The following is a 22951-nucleotide window of genomic DNA, read 5'->3' as shown; positions in this document are numbered from 1 at the left end:
CCCCAGTCCCACGTACTCAAGTCTAAATGTGTCGCACTGAATGAGCAACTGATCTATTGTATTTTAGTACAAATCTACTAGCATTCTATCACGAATGCCGTTCTCTGATTGGCTTCGCTACTCACTATCTATCCTGTTATAGGTAGTGAGTAGCCTAGCAGTGTACCCTTGTTAACAAAATGATGGCTACTTCTACTGGCATTTTCAAAGTGTCTGTAAAGAAGATTTAAATAAAGTTTTGAACAACTACATGTAGTAGACTTATACTAAAACAATTAGATTCTTCACTCTTGATTTCTATGCATGATAGTTGACTCAGGCTGTGCCCCTGTTAACTATTTAACAAACAGATTCCATGTTGCCGTGCGTCTGTTCAGTAATAGATCACAGATGACGTCAAAATGTGGTAAGAGCAAAAAAGTGGCATACGAGGCGATAGCTGAGTGTGTCACTGATGTTCTTACCACATTTTGACGTCTTCTGTGATCTATTACTGAACAGACGCACGGCAACATGGAGTCTATTTGTTTTATATAATAACGAAACAAACTACTACCGATAAAGCTTTTTTTATTTCAAAATCTTTCAACATAACTCGAAAACCGGCCTTTGCCCACTTTGGCGAACACGAAAAAAGCCATTTGACGTAATCTATTGTCTATACAAATTGAAGCAATCTCATTGGTTGCTATGCATAGCAAAGAATTGTGATTGGTCCGGAAAAATCACGCCACTGTCAAACTTGACTCAGGCGTCGCTTCTCGTGGAATGAAAACTTACAGCGAAAGCAGAATTGAACTGCGAAATCTACAAATCTCAAAGAAAATGCTGGATAAGTCAAGTCACTTTTTGTCATCAGAGCAGCCCTGTGAGCCGAAAAGCTTGGATGTTGCCTCGAATATTGCAGGAGTTGAAAAACTACGCTCGGAAAACTTGCGGCTGCGGTCAACCTGGAGGCCATTCGATTCGAGTTTTGAATGAAAGGAGCGTTAGTGATGGTGGAAATTTGTGTCCTCTGTGGTTGGTGATTTTCAAATCAGTTTGAAATAGTGTCGGAGACACCTTTTAGCTGCGATACAGTTGGCCGTGAGCTGTAGTGAGCTATACTTTGCTCGCTGCTGTGCCCTGAAACGGACTGGAACATTCGCATCGGAAAGCAAGGTTATGTGTTTATTTTAACTGATTTTAAGAAGTGGTTTTGATGTTTCATTCCAGACAATCACTGTGTCAACAATTATTTTGAGACTGAGAAAAGTTCAATGTTTTAAATAAATTAATCTCATAAACATTTTGTTTATTGGGTTTGTTAAATTCGAGACAAAGCAATGGTTCTCGGCTTACCAAGACTAATTTTGTGTTTGGTTTAGTCTCGCTTGACTGCCGACTGAGACAGCTCGAGTATTTTTTCTGAGTCATTTTCTAAAACAGAAACAGCTTTATCTTTCTTCTTCCTGCTAGACTATGCTTCTGGTAGCTGTTCAATGCCTGGACAAGACTTTCTTGGACCTTATCTTTTGCCCAGTCATATATCAAAATATTATCTAAATTCTCAAAACTTTCCGCCATTTTAAAACATAGGGAGAAAAACTTTGAAATGATGACGTCAATCGTGCGTCTGTCCTCTAATAGATCATAGGCGAGAACCAATCAAAATGCGAGAATAACTTGGGTTATTATATAACATGCAATAGAAATCTCGAGCTCATAATCTAAATGTTTAATAAAGGGTACATGTAGTTCAGAGCCTGAGGCCTTTATCCAACATTTAACACTGAGGCTTAAAGGCCTTCTTACTTGGACAACTGTTTGTGTTGCATATTTGGGACTCAAAATTGTTTCCTTGGCATGAACGGCTGCTCCATTGTGGAGGAGGATTGGTACATGACCGCTGTCGTCTTTGAGATCCACCACCACATGTCACAGTACACTTGTTCCAGGGCTCCCAGTCTGACCAACCACTATCAACTAAAATATTAATATTTTACAGATACTTACAAACACATTGAAGAAGATCTACAAGTAAGTGTTATAAAAATACGGTCCACTAGGTCAATAAAGCTGGCTGAACACAATTTTCACGCATGCTCTTACGCTTGTAAGCAGTGAAAAGTTTATTTGCTCAACATCTGCGCTTAAATGCTATTTTTCTTCATATTTGAAGTGTATTGTGTTTGTGTATTGTGCATTGACGGTTTTAGTCCTTAATTAGAAAGATATGTTAGGAAATGTAACAATTCAAAGAACCCAAAAATTCTCAGATGTTTCTTTGAACTCAGTTAAATGCAGCTCAAGTGTAGTAAGTAAAAAAATTGCGATTGAATGTGGAATAGCTTTCTCAGAACTACACCTACATGTAGTATTTCTCAAGAAAAGCTCAGTAGGAATTTCATGAAATTTTGCAAGAAAATATTTTAGGGAATAAGTAACTGGAGTATTGAAAAAAGAAACAAACTTCATTAAACAGAAGAAATTCTAGATATTCTGGGTATCCTTCAAAAAGTGATATTTAAAAATCTCTTTGTTAACCCTCTTTGTTAACCCATTGACTCCCAGAGCTTTTTGCCAAAAATGCATTTTTTGGACGTTTTGGAGAGTTTCAGGCTGGATATGGGCCAAATTAGCTCCAATCTACTCAAAAAGGCATTTGCAACATGACAGCATGCCTTTCTTTCCACTAGTGTCTTGTTCTACGACATTTTTGCTCGGGCATGTGCAGAAATCGAAATTTTGAGATCTATGTCTTAGGCTTTTTGATTTTTAAAATTTTTTTTTTTGCCTTTCCTTTTTCTCCTTTTCTTTCTGGTTTGCTGCAGTGATTGACCCTCTACTGGGCTTGCTTCCAGTTCAAAATATTCTGAGAAAGCATCATTGAGACGGGCAATTTTTACCATGGAGAAGCCACGTGTAGTCGCAGGAAATTTTGCTCTGAGTTTTTCACTCAACTTTTTGAGCATTTTCGTGCATATTTCTGGCTCCATTGAGCCGATCACTCTGATCTGGGTATCATTGGAAAGATCTTGCCCTCCTGCAGAAGTTGAGCATAGATGATGCCCTTTTTGGTCAGAGGTGATGATATCAGAAGTGGAACAAAGGCCAAGGCTCATCACGGGCGGTTACCGGCGGCACAGGAGTCAATGGGTTAAACTACCGCAAATTTCTGAAATTAACAAGCCTTGTTACTTTCAGAATTAGCAGCATTTGGGGCTCATTTCTTTTGGGGGGGTCATTTCTTTTGAGGGGTCGTTGCTTACAAGGAGCAAAAAATGTTATATACAGTCTGCAGGACTGAGCTCTTTTTACTAAATAAAAGATGGAAATTGGCTAAAAAACAATTCTTAAATGAGACACAATTCTTCATTCCAGTTAAGGCCTATGTTGCTGCCACATGGATGGACCCTTCATGTCTATACTGTGTTGTCAGTGGTCAGTAAGAATCGAAAGCTAGTCATACTGTAAACTGTTTCTACTTCATGCAATGTTTCGTTAGTCTGTTGTATTGATGTCTCAGGACATCATGGTCGAGTTTTCAACCTACAGTAAATTTGACAAAACATTCCTTTTAATACACTCCACTTGAGAATGATAGTTATGTTTGCTATGGTACGTTCCTGTTAGTTGATGAACATTCTTTACCCACTCTAGAACTTTTCCTGCTGATGTAATATAATGCTGACTGGTAACAACAGAGGTTGTAGAGCTGACTTTGTGGATGGCTAAACACCACTGGGTCATGAAATTGCCAAAATTCTCAACTTTTTGCATGTTGGTCTTTTCCAAGTGAACAATGTTGTCACAGGAGGACTGGAGAGTTGTATCTGAGAGAAATACAAGGCCTTGTTTACTGGTACGGGTGATGGTCTTTTGAAGGGATACAAGCTTAAACTCTATAACCATGAGTCTGTGAAGCCTGTAGCCCGGCCTGTACACAGAATACTGTTTGGGTTATCCGAGAAGGTGGACCACATGGGTCTTCCGGATGGACCTCACCTTTGGTGGTTGTTCCTAAAGGTAATGGAGATGTAAGGATGTGCATGGACATGCATCGTGCGAATGAAGTAATCATCTGTGCAAGACAACTGATTCCAACAGTGGAGCTTATACATGATTTAAACAGCAGAACCGTGTTCAGCAAAATTGATCTCAAGTGGGGTTTCCACTGGATTCTACTCAGCAAGTGCAGTCGAGACATCACTACTTTCGTAACACACCATGGTCTTTATTTTTACAAGCAGTTGACGTTTGGTGCAATGTTGGCACCAAAGAAATACCAGCAAATTGTCAGAGATGTGTTGATGAGGAGTTGCGCTGGAGTTGCAAACATTGCGGATGATCTACTTATTCATGGCAAGGGCACAGAGGAACAAGACTGATGTCTTCATGCAGTGTTGGATAAGCTGAGTGAGGTGGGGTTGACAGTAAACAAGTTTCAATTGTCAAGGCACATGTTTTTTGGTCATGAACTGACCAGCGATGGCTTTAACCCAAGTGAGGAGAAGGTTGCTTCCACAAAGAGTGCATGACCTCCTAAGGATGCAAATCAGGTATGCTCTTTTATGTTCAGTATTCAGCAAAGTTCATGCCAGCTGTAGTATCCATAGCCATGCCCATTCAAGAGTTGACCAGAACGGGTGCCACTTTAAGTGGGGCCAAGAACAACAAACCGCTTTTTAGGAACTGAAGAGTCTTATCACTCTGGCCAAGACAGTGGCCTAGTTCAGGGTTGACTGTAGGACAAGAATCGTTGCAGATGTCTCCCCAGTGGGTTTAGGTGCAGTTCTTACCCAAGAACAAGGAGGGACATGGAGGGCTGTCTCATATGCATCTAGCAACTTGACTGAGTGGGGAGGCGATACAGGCAGATGGAGAAATAGGAGTTGGCTTTGGTTTGGGCTTACGAGTGATTGAGCATTTATCGATCCAGAAGAAGCTTTGGGCTGGAAACAGATCACAAACCCTTGGAATGAATCTATTCATGCACGTCAAAGCCTTGTGCGCAAATTCAGAGATGGGTGTTGCAATTACAAGGGTATGACGTTTTTTATTAATTTTGCAATAACACAAGGGAAACAATATCTTTAGACTACTTACAGCACTATACTCTACTTACATAATATTGCTCTAATTATTCACACTATTCAAAGGGTATGACTTCAAAGTTGTGCACCAGCCTGGGAAGACAAACATTGCTGATGCTCTAACCGCTTTGAATTCCGTGAAACAATTGGATGTTACAAGGAGCATGATTTTGTTAGAGTCGTTGTAGAGAGCTTCGTGCCTGTAGCATTATTACCGTAGAATGAAGAGGGATCTTACAATGATGAGGAACTATGCTTAGTAGTGAAGAACTGTGTGAGATCTGGGAGCTGGGAACAGTGTATGATTCCTTCATTTGCACATGTCAAGTATGAAATTATGCACCTACATAATGTATGGTGAGCTTTTGCTTCATGATACAAGAATAGCGGTGCAGAAGATCTTGTGAGACAAGGCAGTAAGACTGTCACATGAGGGTCATCACGGTGTAGTGAAGACAAAGTATCTGCTTCAAAGTAAGGTGTGGTGGCAAGCAATGGACAAAGATGTAGAGAATGTGTGCAAGGTTAATTTGCCATGGCTGTCAATTTATTTCAAGCTGTGACCCACCTGATCCGACGTCTCATGTTTTGCCTCCATGTGCTCCCTGGCAAGACTACAATGCAGATTTGTTAGGACCCCTACACACAGGAGAAAGTATTTTGGTGGTGGTCGATTATTACTGCAGCAGATTCCTGGAGGTTGCTATTTGAAGTCTACCAGAAGTACCAGATTATAGAGGAAATCACTCTTATGTTTGCCAGATTTTGCGTACCATTTTCTCTGAGGACAGATAACGGTCCCCAGTTTCGACCAGAGAATTTTAGTCATTTCCACAAGCACATGGCATTGAGCATCGAAGGATGATACCACTCAGTGTGGCCTCAAGCTAATGCCCGGGTCGAATGCCAGAACCATTCATTGTCCAAGCCTCTTTGAATTGTTTATCTACATGTAGAAGGGTGCAAAGCCTGAGTCCATACAGATTAGTACTTCGAAAAACATCTGTTCTTTAATACATCTTTCTTTGTTTACTATATGAGTTACTTGCTCGTTGCCAAGATTTTTTACAATTCGTTAGTAGACAGCGTGTAAGCCGATTCAATGACAAGAGTTGCGTAAGCAAACCCATTTGTAATCTGTAAAACCAATTTACGGCAGGAAAAAAAAGTAAAGTAACATGTTATTTGCCGGCTTAGGGTCGGTCCATATAGTGAAAAACTGTGACCTCTGGCTTGAAAATGCTTGAAAATGCTGCCCAGCATTTTCAAGACCTCGGTCACAGTTCTTCACTATACAGACCTCCCAACCGGCAAATAACATATAATTATTTATTGCTTAGAAGTTAAGAGAGTCTTAAAAGATTCAGATACTTTGTTTTGGACACTTAAGGCATTAATCCTTTGAAAACTTTGTTTTGTTGTGAGAAACATTAACTGAGACTTTCATAGTGTGTTAAGCGTTGGCATAAACTTTGAGTTCTTTATCCTTTATTTTTGCCTGTAAAAAAAAAGAGGGAATTAAGTGTCGTAACTAATTCTACGTGCAAGGAATGTACAATAGCCAATCACATAAGATGTCCATTGCTCAGTAGTTATGTAAGCAAGGCATAATATATGCACGTGGTATGAAAATAACATGTAATGGAGTGTATTAAAGTATGGATTATATTATTCACTGTGACTCTAAAGCTGCCACAGAGTCTGCAGCATATTTGAGCAGTTTACTATTTTTGTGACAAATTTACAATTTGACAAGTTTTAATGTCACATACTCAGGGAAGTTTTGGCTGTGGATATGAAGTTTTAGGTCTCTTTCATAGCAATTAAATTAAAGGAAGAAATAAATGCAACAGTGTGGTTTGGAAACAGAAGATGATATAAATTTTTTGAATCAAGCTAGGGGAAATGCCAAAAGATATACAGTCACAATAGCATTCCTGTATCAAGTTAACAATGTTAGAATGCATGTGCATGACATGTCTTGGTTCTACCACAAGGAAAAGCACTCGACATGAGTGTGTGATTTTGTATGAAATGTACCTTCCACCTAATATGAATTTGACACTGATGTTAACTATACTGCACGTGCATATATTGATAGCAAATATTGGTTTTGTTTCAATTTAAAGGGAAAAGTACCACAAGGAGAGCAGTACCTCTCTCTGCCCAGGGGCATGCTGTTCAAAGCCTGAGCTGGTCCAGGATTAACAAGAATTTTGATTTCTGTCAGTTTTGTATTTTTTATAAGGTTTTCTATTTATATTGTTTGTCCTGAAGTCAGTTTTGAGCTTGAGTAATCTCAAACTACACAAAACATAAGAATTAGTTTAAAACATGTTTATACGCCAAGGAATGTTGATACATTGTACTTCTGTTAACTTTGAATCCGGGGTTAGTATTAACCAGCTTTCCAACAACCAAGCCCAGGCGAATAAAATAATGCACGCTGGCAAATTTAATACTCCTAGTCACTCCATGCTGCAGAAACCAAGAAAAACTCTATGCTGATGGGCCACTTGGCTCGTATCATAAATAGACTTTACCTTTTCTTATTTTAATAAGTAAATGTAGCTTGGGAAAGGTGGCAGAGGAGCTCAATTATTGAGTGGGGATATTGGAAGCTCTGGGAATAGCCTGCAAGCAGTCGCACATTTGGATCACAGAAGTCATGCAAGTGGTGAAGCCTCAATAAGTTGGCAAGTTCAAGCAAGCTTGCAACATGAGATTACTCACTGAAACTAGTCCAGATAAAATTAAACCATTCTAAACTAAGAACGTCACCAACCTTGGCAAATAGATAACTCCATCGCTTCTGCAACATGGATTAAATCTTCGAAAAAACGTGCAGTGTATACATATCTTTCATTTCCAGCCATCTCAAGCAACTCAGTTCTATCAGAATTCCATCCAACACCTATAGCAAATATGGTGGTTCCTGTAATTCTTAGAGCTTGTGATGGTCCCTCAACGTCATCATCTGCCTTTCCATCTGTAATGATAATACAAACATTGGGTACATCTTCCCTGTCTTGGTGTGGCGTATATATTTCATTCTTGACTCGTTCGAGAGCTTTTCCGGTGCTTGTGCTGCCAGAGGGATATTTAATGTCATCAATGGCTTTGAAGATCTCTTCATGGCTGAAGAAAGTACCCAAACCAAACACCTTTTTAACATACGCTGACGAAGAGTAGATAACTGCAGCTACATGGGTTCTGTTAAAGTCTACACTAAATCCTTCAATCACCTTTTTCACAAAGGTCTTCATCATGCCAAAGTTTCCTGCTCCAGCCAGCCTAATACTTCCACTGCCATCAATCACAAATACCAAATCAAAGTCTTTGTCACATACTGTTGAGGTAAAATATAACAACCTGAGTTTGATGGCTATACAGTGTTACTCTCATTCTCAATTTCAATTGACACCATGCACTTAGGCACTTAACAACCATTCATAGCTACTGACTTAGCTTTATGCATCTAGACAGCTACCCAGGTCTAGATGCATAATTATGTGAAGCACTGACTGGCTGACTGTTCTATTGTATTATAAGGGGTACATCTAGTTGTATGCATACAGAACCTAAGTTAAGATTATGCTCAACATTTTACCCTGAGGCTTAAAGGCCGTCTGAGGACTCTTCACACATGCCTAATGACCTAAGGCTGGCTCAATTACCAGGAGAAATTTTGTTGTCTGTTCATATGGGAAATTTCAGCCCGGTCGACCAGTATGAAATTCAAGAAACAAAACCATACTGGAACATAAACTTGTATGTTCATGGCTATATATACTTGACTCTGAAGATGACTTCCGCTCAGGTTGTCGAAACGTCAGTCACCAACAACAGTTCTTTTCAGAACTACACTCACCCGGACGATCACACTATACGAACTGCTATATATACTATTATCTACTTAACAAATAGATTCCATGTTGCCGTGTGTCTGTTCAGTAATAGATCACAGAAGACGTCAAAATGTGGTAAGAAAATCAGTGACACACTCGACTATCGCCTCATGTGCCACTTTTTTGTTCTTACCACATTTTGACGTCATCTGTGGTCTATTACTGAACAGACGCACGGCAACATGGAATCTATTTGTTTTATAAATTATAATAACGAAACAAACTACTACAGATAAAGCTTTCTTTATTTCAAAATCTTTCAACATAACTCGAAAGCCGGCCTTTGCCCACTGTGGTGAACACGAAAAAAGCCATTTGACGTAATCTATTGTCTATACAAATTAGAGCAATCTCATTGGTTGCTATGCGTTGCAAAGAATTTTGATTGGTCCAGGAAAATCATGCCACTGTCAAACTTGACTCGAGCGTCGCTTCTCGTGGAATGAAAACTTACAGCGAAAGCAAAATTGAACTGCGAAATCTACAAATCTTAAAGAAAATGCCGGATAAGTCAAGTCAGTTTTTGACATCAGAGCAGCCCTGTGAGGCGAAAAGCTTGGATGTTGCTTTGAATATTGCAGGAGTTGAAAAACTATGCTTGGAAAACTTGTGGTTGCGGTTAACCTGGAGGCCATTCAATTCGAGTTAGTGATGGTGGAAATTTGTGTCCTCTGTGGTTGGTGATTCTCAAATCAGTGTGAAATAGTGTCAGAGACACCTTTTAGCTGCGCTACAGTTGGCTGTGAGCTGTAGTGAGCTATACTTTGCTCGCTGCTGTGCCCAGAAACGGACTGGAACATTCGCATCGGAAAGCAAGGTTGTGTGTTTATTTTAACTGATTTTAGGAAGTGGTTTTGATGTTTTATTCCAGACAATCACTGTGTCACCAATTATTTGGGACTGAGAAAAGTTTTAAATAAATTAATCTCATAAACATTTTGTTTATTGGGTTTGTTAAATTCGAGACAAAGCATTGGTCTCGGCTTACCATGACCAATTTTGTGTTTGGTTTAGTCTCGCTCGACTGCCGACTGAGACTGCTCGAGTTTTTTTTCCGAGTCATTTTCTAAAACAGAAACAGCTTTATCTTTCTTCTTCCTGCTAGACTATGCTTCTGGTACCTGTTCAATGCTTGGACAAGACTTTCTTGTACCTTATCTTTTGCCCAGTCATGTAAAATATTATCTAAATTCTAAAAACTTTCCGCCATTTTAAAACACATAGGGAAAAACTTTGAAATGATGACATCAATTGTGCGTCTGTCCTCTAATAGATCATAGGCGAGAACCAATCGAAATGTGAGAATAACTTGGGTTATTATATAATACTATATACCATATACTACTATTCGAAAATGCCAATAAGTGGCCGTAATTTTGTTATCAAGCACACACTGCTACGCTACCCACTATCTATCACTGAATAGATAGTGAGTAGCGAAGCCAATCAGAGAACAGCATTCGTGATACAATGCTAGTAGATTTATACTAATTTGCATTAGTTTGTGTCCCCTTATTAGTATGGGTCTCTCCCAGGCTACATGGTTTGACACTTTAAGGTCGCTCGAAACAGTTTCCAGCATTTTCCAAGATGTTGATTTTGATGGTTCATTATTACCTCTCTGTATCTGCTGATGCCAAAATCATAGTATCCAAAAATCTGCCCAATCATTGGTGAACAGGTTGCTGTCTATTTTGTGGCACAATAGGTTACCATAGCAACAATATGACCTGCTAAAAACACCCTTAATGTTATCTTTAAGCGCTTCTAATCAAAAACAAGTTCAGTGACCCCTTTTTAGTGTAGATTGCACTATTGGGATGGTTTTGGGGGATGCCTGCCGCTAAGGCGCTAAGGTGCTATGGTGCTAAGGCGCAAACTTTAGTGTTTCTTTAATCAATTAATTTCAATTAATTAATTAGTCTAGAGGCAAGGAAGTGGTGGGGGTGAGGTGGGAAAGGTACTTGTGCACCCTATGTAAAACATGTTCCATCTACGTCGGTTAGGTGTGAACATCGCAAAGCTATATATTTGTTTCAAGTAACCCCTTGCTCTCCTTGTGGTACTATTCTCTTTGGAACAAAACCAATTTGCTCTAAACGCATGCACAGAATATTTAGCATTTGTTTCTACATATTAGGTGGGGGATAAATTGCATACAGGATAACACACAAAATAATGTTGAGCGGTTTTCCTTACTGTAGAACCCAACATGTAAGAGGCAGGCATTCTAACATCGTTAGTGTTATATACTTTGTTTCCACCCGGTTTTGTATATGTCATGTGATGCCAGGTAGTGCCACTTGTCCCTGTTTAGTGCAAAAGTGAAACGTATCTTTTAGAATTACCCACAGCTCAGTTCAACAAATATCTTCTGCTGTTTTCAAACTACAATGGTAGTTTGTCAGGGTTAAAATAAAGAAGGGAAATGTATAGCTTCTCCTTGGCGGCTTGTTTATTTCTCGCCTTAATTGCGTCTGTAAAAGAGACCAAAAAGTTCCCAAGTTAGTGGCTTTAATATTCTGCAAATTGTAAATTTGTGACAAAAGAAACCAGGAAAGTGCTCAAATATTGCTACAGACTCCGTGGCACCTGATGAAAGCCTAAATTAATTTAATCAGTCTTTGAGGAGACTCGTTCACCGATGCAGGATAATATCGGCCAAGTAACGAGCTGTTTACCCTCAATACTTCTCTTTAAAACGTTTCTCAGTTGTATTGTAGTTGTATTGTGTATTAATTTGAATGAATTATTTTATTGTTAACAACAAAGGTGGAAACAGAAAAAGAAAGTGGTATTCCATGACTATCTGATAATTAAATTAGTTTTTATTCATTGGTGACAAGAAAATTTACATTTTGAGAAAACACAAAATCATTCCTCTTCCATTTCTTTGTCAGATATTCAACTTTCTTTCATTTATCCCAAAAAACAAGCACATTTTCCATGTGTTTTGGAGAAAACAAGGGTTTTATGTTACATACCTTTGCGAGGAAAACAAAAGTATCAAGTTACAAAGTTGGCGCAAAGAGCTAAATTGTCACGTTTGTTCAACATATAATTGAATTTAAAATGAACGTAAATCATTGCAAAACACAAGAGTAAAATTTAAAAGCTGTTGTGACAAACAGTAATTATAAGTAATTTTTGGACCTTGAATGAAAATGCAGCCTTGAAACACACACTGCTGAGAGGAAAAGCCCTAGCAGACTACCAAGGTAGATACAAACCGGAAGAGAACCGAGAAGGGTTGAGTACTTATGGGACTACCGTGCACTCTGCACTATCTGAGATTGTCTCACTGGTTTATTATCAAATTGTGATAAGCATGAAAAAGATGCAACTTTTTGCAACATTCAAAAAAATTCTCTTGTATGGGTTCACAGCCACCTTAAATTTTTGAAAATTTAAGGTAACTCTGCACTCACACTACAGAATTGATTTAAACTTTGCAAAAAGTTGCATGTTATCATCCCAATTCGATAATAAAAATGGGGTCACTGAACTCATTTTTGAGTTATACATGTAAATGCTTAAAGCTAAAATTTAGGGTGTTTTTAGCAGGTCATATTATTGCTATGGTAACCTGTTATATAAACTGATAACTGCAACCTGTTTACCAACGATTGGGTATTTGTATGATACCATTAATGTAGTATCACTTAGGAAATAGTGGTAGTATTCATCCTTCAAAGTATCGCTGTTAGAAAAGTGCCAACCTCCTTAATATCAAAGCTTCATGATTACCTCTGAAGTGGAGAGACATGCAAAAAAAAATATGCCATTTCGGCCACTTTAGTCAAAACAGTTTCGTCCCAGTCACCCAGGCTGAAGTGTTCATATGGGAAAATGTTCATCCCAGTTATCAAGATCTTGGTCACTAAAACCAAGCTCTTGGTAATCGGGCCTGAGCCCGGCTTCTCATATGAATACATGGAAATTTGTACGAAGAAAAGAGTGATGAAGCAGGATCTTGGAATCAAAGCCAGCCGATTCACTGGGCTCATATGAAGAGGCCCTCACTTTGACAAAATGTTTGTGTTGCATGACTGGAACTCAGAAGGCATTCCTAGGCAATCATTGCCACCCCATTGCGGAGGAGGATCGGTACATAACCGCAGACTAGTTTGATATCCACTACCACATGTCATAGTGCACCTGCCCCAGGCTCCCCAGGATGACCAACTAACATCAACTAAAATAATTATTTAATTAAAATTTTATGGAGATTAAAAAACACATTGAAGAAAATTCTAATGCAATGAATGCAGTTCATAATTTCACTCAACAAGTCACCTAAAAATGATCAAAACGAAAAATTATGTCAAATAATAAAGAGGGAAGATTAAGGAATCTACACTGAACTGTCGTGAACCACATATCTATCTGTAGACAAAACCTGTGGAGATAGTGACTCTTAAATCTTGTTTTTTTCACATTTTTTTTGTTACTAAAAATGAAATCAAGCGGAAAAATCTGTTTCCATCTCAACTTGCTTACTTTCTGTCTGAAGTCAGCATTTCCTTAATCTATATTTATCACAGTTCCCGTTTTTGCAGAGAGGAACTAAGAGAAGACTAAGGCAAATGGTGAGCCAAAATCATGGCAAATTAGAAAGTTTTCAACAATTATTTTCAAATTGCAATTTGATCAATTTTTTTTTTTTTTTTTTTTTTTTTAGAGGTCCTTTGGGTGATGAAGATTCAAGCGAGAGAGTAGAAGAACTTTAAGGTTATGGGTACTTTAAATGACATTTCTGTCACTTTGTTCAGTCTTTTATCTGCTAATCAAACTGTTCCTCATTTAATTTCTTTCTGTGCTAATTGCTGTTATTGTTTCCTTTTTCTTTATGACCGTGCTTTTCTCTTTTTTTAAAAAAAAACATAAGTGAAAAAAAATAGGAGAGTAAATGGAATACTAGGTCTCTGATGAGCAGTTTGTGCTCTTGCAGGCACTGCACTTTAAATAAACTAAAGCAAAACATCCCCCCAAAAATTACGCTTACATGTATGTTTACCATATTTGTAGAGCATGGTACATGTATAATGGCTCATATACCATGATGGCTAAGCCAATGAAAACTCTCGAATTGTATCATCCAATGATGTAGTTTTTCATGTGCGATACCATGTTGACCCCTTAAATTTGTTGGACCAGGTGTATGATTTAAACATCTTCTGATCTTCCTCAGAAGTCTTAGGCAATCTTTGGAAATCTTCAGAAAAAATTAATGATCAAAAACAACAACTAGTGTGGCCTTTGTACAACTTTTTGAGAATCTTTGGAATGTGGTCAGAAAATCGTCAGAAACATTGTTATGTAGTCTAATGATGTAATATACAAAAATCATAGCACAGTGAAACCTGTACTAAGTGGAGTACCCCATAATAAGCGGACACAATCTATTAAATAGACACCAGCTTCAGTCCCAAAATTTTCTTCTTACATTTACTGTAAAATAAACCTGCAGTCAGTGGACACCCCTGTTAAGCGGACATGGACACCAATTTTAAGCCATTAATTTTTTTTTTTTTTGCACAAAACCTCCAATAAGCAGACACTTCAAGGGCTATTTTCTTCTAAAAGTTCAGCTCAGACTCCTTTAACGTTGTTGAGCGACGTCAATTTAAAGCTAAATAGATTATACCAGAATGATACATTGACTAACTGGGCATTGTGCTATGAGCAGTCTTTGATCTTATACTGTGTTACACTGAGTTACTAAAGGGTTAATAATTAACTCTTATTGCACAATATATAGGAACCTGCTTAGAGTGCACACCCTGTATTAAGCGGACACTAGTGAGGATCCCAAGGGTGTCCTCTTAATACAGGTTTCGCTGTACATGGTTGGTTGTGGATATGCAATTTCTCCTCTCACATGCAACTTTATATCTCACGAGTGCGAGCAGCAAACTCGCAAGATAGCTAGATGGACATTTGAAATTCCATATCTAAAAATTCCATTACTATGCACAGCCATGTGTTATTCTCTAGATCCTATGCTAAATACACACTTAAATGTCTCACATGTGCTTACCTGCTGATGAAACAGAAAATCCATGTAAGAAAACCATGAGGACTGCAAGTAGCTGACGCATCTCAACATTTCCCATGAAGAATCACTATGACTAAACATCAATAGTAATATTAAATACAGTCATTTTTTTAATCGTTTATTTTATTGATACAAACATAGTACAATATTGCAACAATTAAATACAGTCATGTAAATTCACTACAGTATTAAAACTCAAACACAAGCAGTAACAAAGAAGACAGCAGCCGTGAACTGAACATGTGAAGAATTAGGAATTGTAAGGTGTTGCTATTAAGAAATATTGTTGAGATCTGCTTATACAGGGTAGTTGTACTCCTACAGAAGTGAACAAAAAAATATCAAGCAACAATTGTGTAAGAACTGTGATGCTTTTAACATGAATGAACTGAAAAGACATTTAAGTAACCTTTAAAGTACAACCAGGTGAGTCTGATAAAATTATTACGCAAACAGTCTAGAATTCATTGCACAGCTTACCCATTGCCCACCAGACAACAAAAAAAGCAAAGAAACAATAGTAATTCTGCTGGCCAATAGATAATTAAAAGCTCCTGAAATCACTGTATTACTCAACATTGCAGGCGCATATATCGTTTTACATTTCTGGGTCAAGGTATTATGTGACTGTGATATATACTGTACACTGTAGAACATTGTTTAAAACACCTAAACAAACTTGCACACAAAATGTGGTTGGAGTGTTTTTGGCAAACTCCACTTTTGACCAAAAATTGCTAACACCTTTTTCCACTGAATCCTTCAACTGAAATGACTGCAGCTAAAAAGAATAGTCACCGACGGCAATCTCGATCTTGGTGAGTTATACTATAGAAAAACGGGTGGAAAGTCTTCTAGTGGAGTAAAAACAGAGAGAAATTTCACTCCAAAGTTTAATGTTAGAGTAAGTCTAATGTAGGGTTAGGGATTCCATTGTAGTTTGTTTAGGCAACTAGAAACAGTCACCACGGTTTGACTTCACTAATAAATAGCCAAGTTTGTTAGTTCTACAGAACTGTGGAAAAAAAAAGAAAAAAAACAGGACTCTTACACCATGTCCAGTCAGCTCATAAACATTGAATTTCAAACTAGCTTGCCAAACTACAGTAGCCAAATCGAATACAGCGATCAATGTTGATGACTGTACCAAATAGTCAAAATGAAAGCCCTTTAAATAGGGCTGACAGATTAAAAGATTTATCCTTCTGCATAACATATGGGTCCGATATACTTCTGCATATCTGCTGATCCCAGAAGTTCAAAACACTACAAATCAGGCTGCTTTGAAATAAAATCAACCTGGATCACAGATCTGTTACCATCGATCGCTACTTGTTGGCCATTATCTGTGGGACTCTCTGTGTCAATAAATTTAAACTAAGTTTACTAAGCCATGAAAAGTTCACGAGAGTGATTGCAATGCATGTTGGGAAGGGTCTCTTCACCTCACATGCAAGAAAATGTGGCAGTTGATGCAAGACACATAAAATAAAAAATTCAATTAGAACTCGCTTTCCAAACTTTGACGCCGGCAATGCTTGGCAAATGGGCCACAACTCGTGAGAGGGTTTTTTTCTTGGGCAAGAACTGTACTCAGGGCTCGACAAAAAAAACCCATCCGCTCGTCCGGGACAAGTACATTTTCCTTTCAGGCAAGTAACTCTCTCTTCTCACTTGCCCCATGGATGAGAACCCAGGCAAGCTGTCTGCCAACTAAATTTTTGATATTAACAAATTTTGAAACAAGTAAATGTTAGGCACATGGGTAAAATAAGAGTGTTTAGATGAAATTATAGCGTTGTTTTTTTGATTGCGTGACGCCTGTTCATAGTTCAGAAATGCTTACCCAACACATGATCAAAATGCCCCTTCTTTCTGCAACTAAAAATAGCCCATTTCAGTATGAAAACGCCATGTTTATTTCTTAAAAATAATTTCAGCAATTTTTTGTAGCATTTACCAGTTTCACCTAAACCCAACTTGACATATTTGTATCACAGCTGTAGAGGCTGTATGCAGAAAGAAGCCATATATTTCTACCACAAAAACAAAGCCCTCTCCAGCAACTAAATCCCTGTGTCAATCTTGGGTGAAACATACAAGTTTTCTGGTAGAAGCATGAGCCTATTTGGGTGCTGCTGGGCAAAATAAAAAGTATTTTTAATACTGTTAAAAAGAAATTGATTAGGAAGTCATCAAAAAAACCTTTCAGACTGAGTGTGACTGGATTTGGACGGAAAATAGTTTTTCATTCAAATAAAGACATTTTCACTTGACTGAAACTATTTTTCAACCACCCAAATGAAAAAAAAAAAAAAAAAAAAATGCACTAGCCAGCTGTCTTTTCAAATTCGACTCTGGGCATGTTTTAAAACTGAAGAGAAGCCAAATTGTTTTTTATTCTACTTGTTTTTAATTTTATGCGCGTCTCTTCAAAATGATTTTTTTTGGAGTTGGGCAAGATGCAGTTTTAATTACGCTCGAGGAGTCAAACACAACCTTTGATGGATTGAAAACATTGATTCGTGGATTCTTGAAGATACCCAGCGTGTAATTCAGGAAATAGTAAGCAAGTACACAAACCTGAAAGTGATAAAACTAAGAAGATTACAAGCAAGGCAGATGGGTTTATGTCATTCAAACATGCCAGTGAGTGACTTCCATTTTTGAGTTCATGAATTACCGGTACTAATAAGTTTGAAGATCTGGGCTGGCATGGAAATGCCCTAGGCAAGCAAAATTTGAGACTTACTTGCCTAAAGGGCAAGCTAGAATTCAATTTTTTTTCGAGTCCTGTGTAGTGACCACTCTTAGACTCTGCTGCCTAGATCAATCTGATGCGATAACTCGATTGTATCTTCATTTGGAAATTAGAGACCATGCTTAATTGCTTCTTTAAAACATGTTGACTTACGGGTTTATCAAAGCTTCATGATACCTCTCAAACACCAGGCAGGCATGCAAGGTACTTCAAAAGAATGCTTATTAAAATATTAGTTGACAGAGTTCTAAAGCATCACATCTCTTTTCTTTTTGATGGCATTTCCTTTGATGCTTGATCAATCCCACCTGTTGTGACATTTCATGTCACAATATCCCGTGCAAACAATTTGTTTCCCACATTCCTGCTCTATATGCTAATTTTCCTTTGACTTAGTAGCTTCTGGTAATGAAGATCTGCTGATTCATTGCACAAAGCCCAACTGGCTAAATTGGTTGTATTATGTAGTTCTTCAAAAGAGACAGGATCGTTCTGAGACTTGACACATACATATATTATTTTAAAAAAAAAAGATCATATTTGACCACAATTTAGGAATAATGAAATAAGCGTTCCCTTGATTAAGCCCCCCCTGTCCCCTCCCTGCCCCCCACCCCCAGCCATCTTGTCCTGAATTTGAAATAAGCACCCTGGGTGTTAATTCGAGGATTCACAGTATTCAAGTCACTTCCTACCAAACAGAAAATGTAAATTGTGTTAGAATTTGAGTACAACTCTTTGTGTGCGCAGATTACTGACAACTTAAGGTTGTGCGGCTTTCTTAATTTCCATGTAATTTTACCAAATGCAGTCAAATATACATATCAAACAACTTAATGGATAAAATCGTTCCTCAAAACAAAAAATGGTAAACTATTGGGGAAGAAGAACGGGATTATGAGGAAGGATGTAGATAAATTACTCTAAGTCAAATTTGATTTTGACAGGCTGACAAGAGAAAAAAAATCCCATTTTCACTGGTGAAATTCTGACAGAAGTAAATCATAACTACATGTATAATCCAAATACACCGATTCCAGAAAAAACCGGAAGTGGCAACAAAACGAGGCCTAACAGCCCTTGCGGTAAACATTCAAAGCAACATGGTGAACGAAGAAAGGCCAATCTCTCTTCTGATGATCTTCCCTGGCGTCAGTGTGAGCGAAAAACAGATTGAAAAATTTACACTCAGCCAATTGAAATTCTGGCTTAAAAGTTGCTGTATAAATCAAAGGGGCAAAATTAAGGAACTTTTGGACGTGTATGTTTTCCATCCTTCGATTGTCTCGATCTCTAATAAAATGCACAAAAACAACCTGTTCTCACCATTTTTCATGCCTAAAAGAACTTTGTTCATGGTCGCTTTAGAAAAGAGAATCTGAATGAAATCAAAATTTTAAAAATTTACGACCTTGACCTGAAGAATAGGTTTACTAAAGCTAAAGTAGCTTAAAGTAGTAAAACTGACGGAGCAAGAGCTCGAAAGACGAAAGTAAATTTAGAAATAATTATTGTGCCAGATATCGGGAATATGGCAACAAAACACTTAAACAAATTTCGTACAGCTGATTCATTTTTCACTGACGGCTTCAGTCTTCTCAAGTTAGAGAACATCTATTCTCTCTTCATAAATTAACAATTGGTGTTAGGGAATAAAGACAAATCCTTCAGTTCAAAAGATGCTAATCAAAGTATCAAACAAGACCACGATCTACTCGCCAAGAATGGTATAAGCAAGGGTTTGGTACAGTGACAGCATCATTGTGTTACAAGGTAAGACACAATCACAAAGTTGATTCATCAGTCAAATCACCAATAAAATTATTCATGAAGCATACTGCAGTGTAACAAAGAGTATCAGTCACATGCCATGAAAGATCTACCCGAAAATTAGCAACTAGTAATGGACAAGTACACTGAAATAATGCATCAACAGGGATAGACGAAGGTGCAAGTAACAAAATGCTTTTTTTGTTCAAGAGGTAAGGGAAATTTTTGGGGGCCTCCCTAGCTGGACTGGTTACAGACCCAAGTAAGAGCACTCTCCATGAAATCATTTAAGTTAGGAATGCCATTGTTATGGATGGTGAGACCCTGAAAGCTTGCCTTATAAAATCAATATGCAAAATTTTTGACACTGGTTTAAAAGTAAACAAGAGTCATATGTACTTCAGCTTATGATGTACAATGTGGTTGCTGTAAGTTGTACATACAATGTACAACAACTACTCTTTGTTGTGAACAGAATTTGGAATGTCCTGGCTATAAATTGACTAAGTAACTGAGAAATTTTAATGAGCAAATTCCTTTGGACATAGAATGGTGGAAGGAGATGCTAGAGAGTATTGTACAATTTATGATAACTATATTATACATGAATTGGCTTACCTATACTTAGAGATGGCCTTACAAGATGTGATTATTGCTAACTCCAGAATAAATAATGTATATCAAAGTTCCAGTAAGTTTGTCCACCATTTAATATGAGAGAATTCAGCTACTTCTAGTTTTTCTCTGGTAATATTTGAATGAATATTTCAAAATAGTTCAAAACAATTGAGAATCTATAAGATCACATTTGCAGCTCTTGTTCATGGTTGGAAAACAGTCTTCCTTAGAAAATTGGTAAAATTATTGTCAGTTCTGATTTTCGTGGTTGCATAGAAGGGATGAAGATTATAACCTTCTTGCTTGCCAGTACACGCGGTCTATCAAATCTATGACATTAAGGAAAATTCCTAAAAGGCCTTAAAACTGTGTTACCAGACTTTTATTTGGAGTAAAGTTCCCCCTGCTTCTCCAGGTCTTGGGTGTCTGATCTTTTATCTCTCTGCAGTAACCCAACCCTAACCCTATTCTGCACCTTATGTTTTCAAATTCAGCCTAAAAAACTTCAGGTAAATAAATAATGGGCAGGCTCCCCAACACCAAATACAGGAAATTGGCCCATGCAATAATTTGTGTGACACCACTGGTTCTGAAATATTAAACCTACAAGCCAGATCTTGCAGAAATATTGAGCAAGTAAAAAAGATTCAAAATTCATTTAAATCACTGATGTCCTTCCACATTCAACATTGTTTTTGGGAAACTTTTTTTGTTTACCTCAGAGGCATGAAAACTGATTAATTCCCAAGTTGATTGAAGCTGATGGGTATTCACTTCTTCTTTGCCAGACTCAGATGCCTCACATCTTTTCGCTCTACACAGAGATTCCTTATCAACTTTTGTCCAAGGGAAAACCGAGGGTATGGCTCCCAGTTTCAATAAGTGTACTCAGTTTAAAATCACTTGGCAAGAAGTGCTTGGAACAACAAAAATTATTTCCTACCGTGGTAAAATAGGCATCTCCCCTTTTCATGAGTATCTCCCACTTTTTTCTTCTTTGTTTATCTGGCTTGTCCGAAGGAAACTCAGTCGTGGATATGATAAATCAAGTTGGTTTTTGCTTCAATTATTAGAGTTTGCAGCCGCACAACACTAAGTGTTGTGTCTTGTGTCCAACTCTTAAATTCCTTTTTCTTACCACATTTATGTCAGACAAGCAGCTCCTACCTAAACATACATTCAAATTTTTTCATTCCGGTTTTTTCTGGAATCGGTGTATTATGCTGTACATGAGAGCTTTCAAAAATAATATTTGTGCTACTGCTATCCCTGTGATTACCTGTTTTAACAATATTCTTTTGGCCATAAAGTGTTTCAGTCTCAAAATGTATTGGTCGAATGCTGTGAGACAAACTTCCCATATTATCTGAAGATAAATTCCCAACATTAGGCAAACGTGCATTTAAATTGCTAAGTGTTTTTCAAATGTCATATTTTAAACAGCCCATTAAAGCTAATGTTTTTGCCAAATACAATGAGAAAGCTTCACACAAGCTGTTCTTTTTTCGATGCAATACTATTAAGCACTTCGCCCTCCAAAGCTATCAAGAAAAAGACCAGTTGGATTTGCATCATCTGGAACCACATGGTGTAAATTTTAATTTTCAGCCCTAGAATTCTAATTTTGACTCAAAGCTCAACTTGTAAGCCTAATAATTATTTCATTACTTAAATTTGTACTTTGCCACAACCATAAAAAAAATCCAGATACAAACACATCCCACTAGAAATTCCAAGTGGTGGAGAAAAAGTCTCAACCCATTTTTTTTAAGGATCATTCATTAATAAGAGGTAATGACAGCAAAAAGTGTTAGACGAAATTAAATGAAGGAGCCAGCCTTGAACAAAATGCTGCTACAAGGGGGAGAGCTTGCAAAACTACAGTTATTTTGCCAGATAGGAGAGAGAGAGAGAGAGAGGATCTTGAAATAAAAGTTGTTTTTAAATTATCTCTCATGCCATTATAATTATTGAATACTATTATAATAATTATTATCCACACATGTAATGCTTTTTGAAAACATAACATAAAAGTGGAATTCCAGTGGGGTCAAACCAAAAAAAAACCATCTTAACTAGCAGCAATGAACAAATGTTCTACAGCATACCAAAAATAGCCGTCCCGTTTATTGCCCATCCCCACCCCCCTGCCCCTTACAACCGGGATGTTTATGTAAACATTATCCACGGGGATGAGATTGCTCGCCATTTGTCGGGCTCAAAATACTAATTCCCGGGGTGTTATGGAGGAGGGCGAGTACGTAGAATTATTAGTGCATAATGTTTGCACTCACTTGTTAGTTCTTGTTAGTTGATCGATTTCTTTGTCCTGCGACCCATTTGCTTGTAATCTCCTCCACCATGCTCGGCGATCTGTAAGCATCTTTGAAACCATTCTTCAATGAAAAAAGACCGACATTGACTTCAGAAACAAAGCAAATCCATTAAAACAAAAAGGAAAAACCATTTCTTTTAATTAAACACAAGAAGAAAACAACACATTACGGCACATAAGCAAAGCTCTACGCATGTGACTCATGTGTACCTTGAAAGGTCGAGGTGTGTTCCTTGTTGATACATTGAAATCGCTTCCGTTCTGAGCTGGTTCACTTTACCATTTGCAAAGTTCACGTGCATTTCAAAAATGCCCATCGCACCGCAGCCGAGAAAAATCAGGGAACAAAGAACTGATTAACTGTCTTTGTGGAGAAGGCGAGCTTCGCAAAAGCAATCAGTGTTTCGCCGAGTAGGACTGGCACTA

General features: G+C 37.8%; 1 protein-coding gene across 1 annotated transcript in view; it reads right to left on the bottom strand.

The window, feature by feature from the left end:
- The window catches only part of LOC110041170 (mast/stem cell growth factor receptor kita-like), a 56724-nt gene extending 33773 nt beyond the window's left edge, over window positions 1-22951 (bottom strand). The window contains exons 1-6 of the mRNA XM_089276573.1: window positions 22736-22951; window positions 22485-22586; window positions 21470-21556; window positions 15024-15114; window positions 7861-8424; window positions 1795-1965 (exon numbers count right to left, since the gene is read on the bottom strand). Of these exons, the coding sequence (XP_089132699.1) occupies window positions 1795-1965; window positions 7861-8424; window positions 15024-15099 (811 nt within the window). The 5' untranslated portion in view covers window positions 15100-15114; window positions 21470-21556; window positions 22485-22586; window positions 22736-22951. The remainder of the gene's footprint in view (window positions 1-1794; window positions 1966-7860; window positions 8425-15023; window positions 15115-21469; window positions 21557-22484; window positions 22587-22735) is intronic.

This window comes from Orbicella faveolata, unplaced genomic scaffold, assembly GCF_042242905.1.
Source record: "Orbicella faveolata isolate gen_17 unplaced genomic scaffold, um_ofav_v1 contig_4, whole genome shotgun sequence".
Taxonomy (NCBI): Eukaryota; Metazoa; Cnidaria; class Anthozoa; order Scleractinia; family Merulinidae; genus Orbicella; species Orbicella faveolata.
This window is presented reverse-complemented; position numbering and strand designations above follow the sequence as displayed.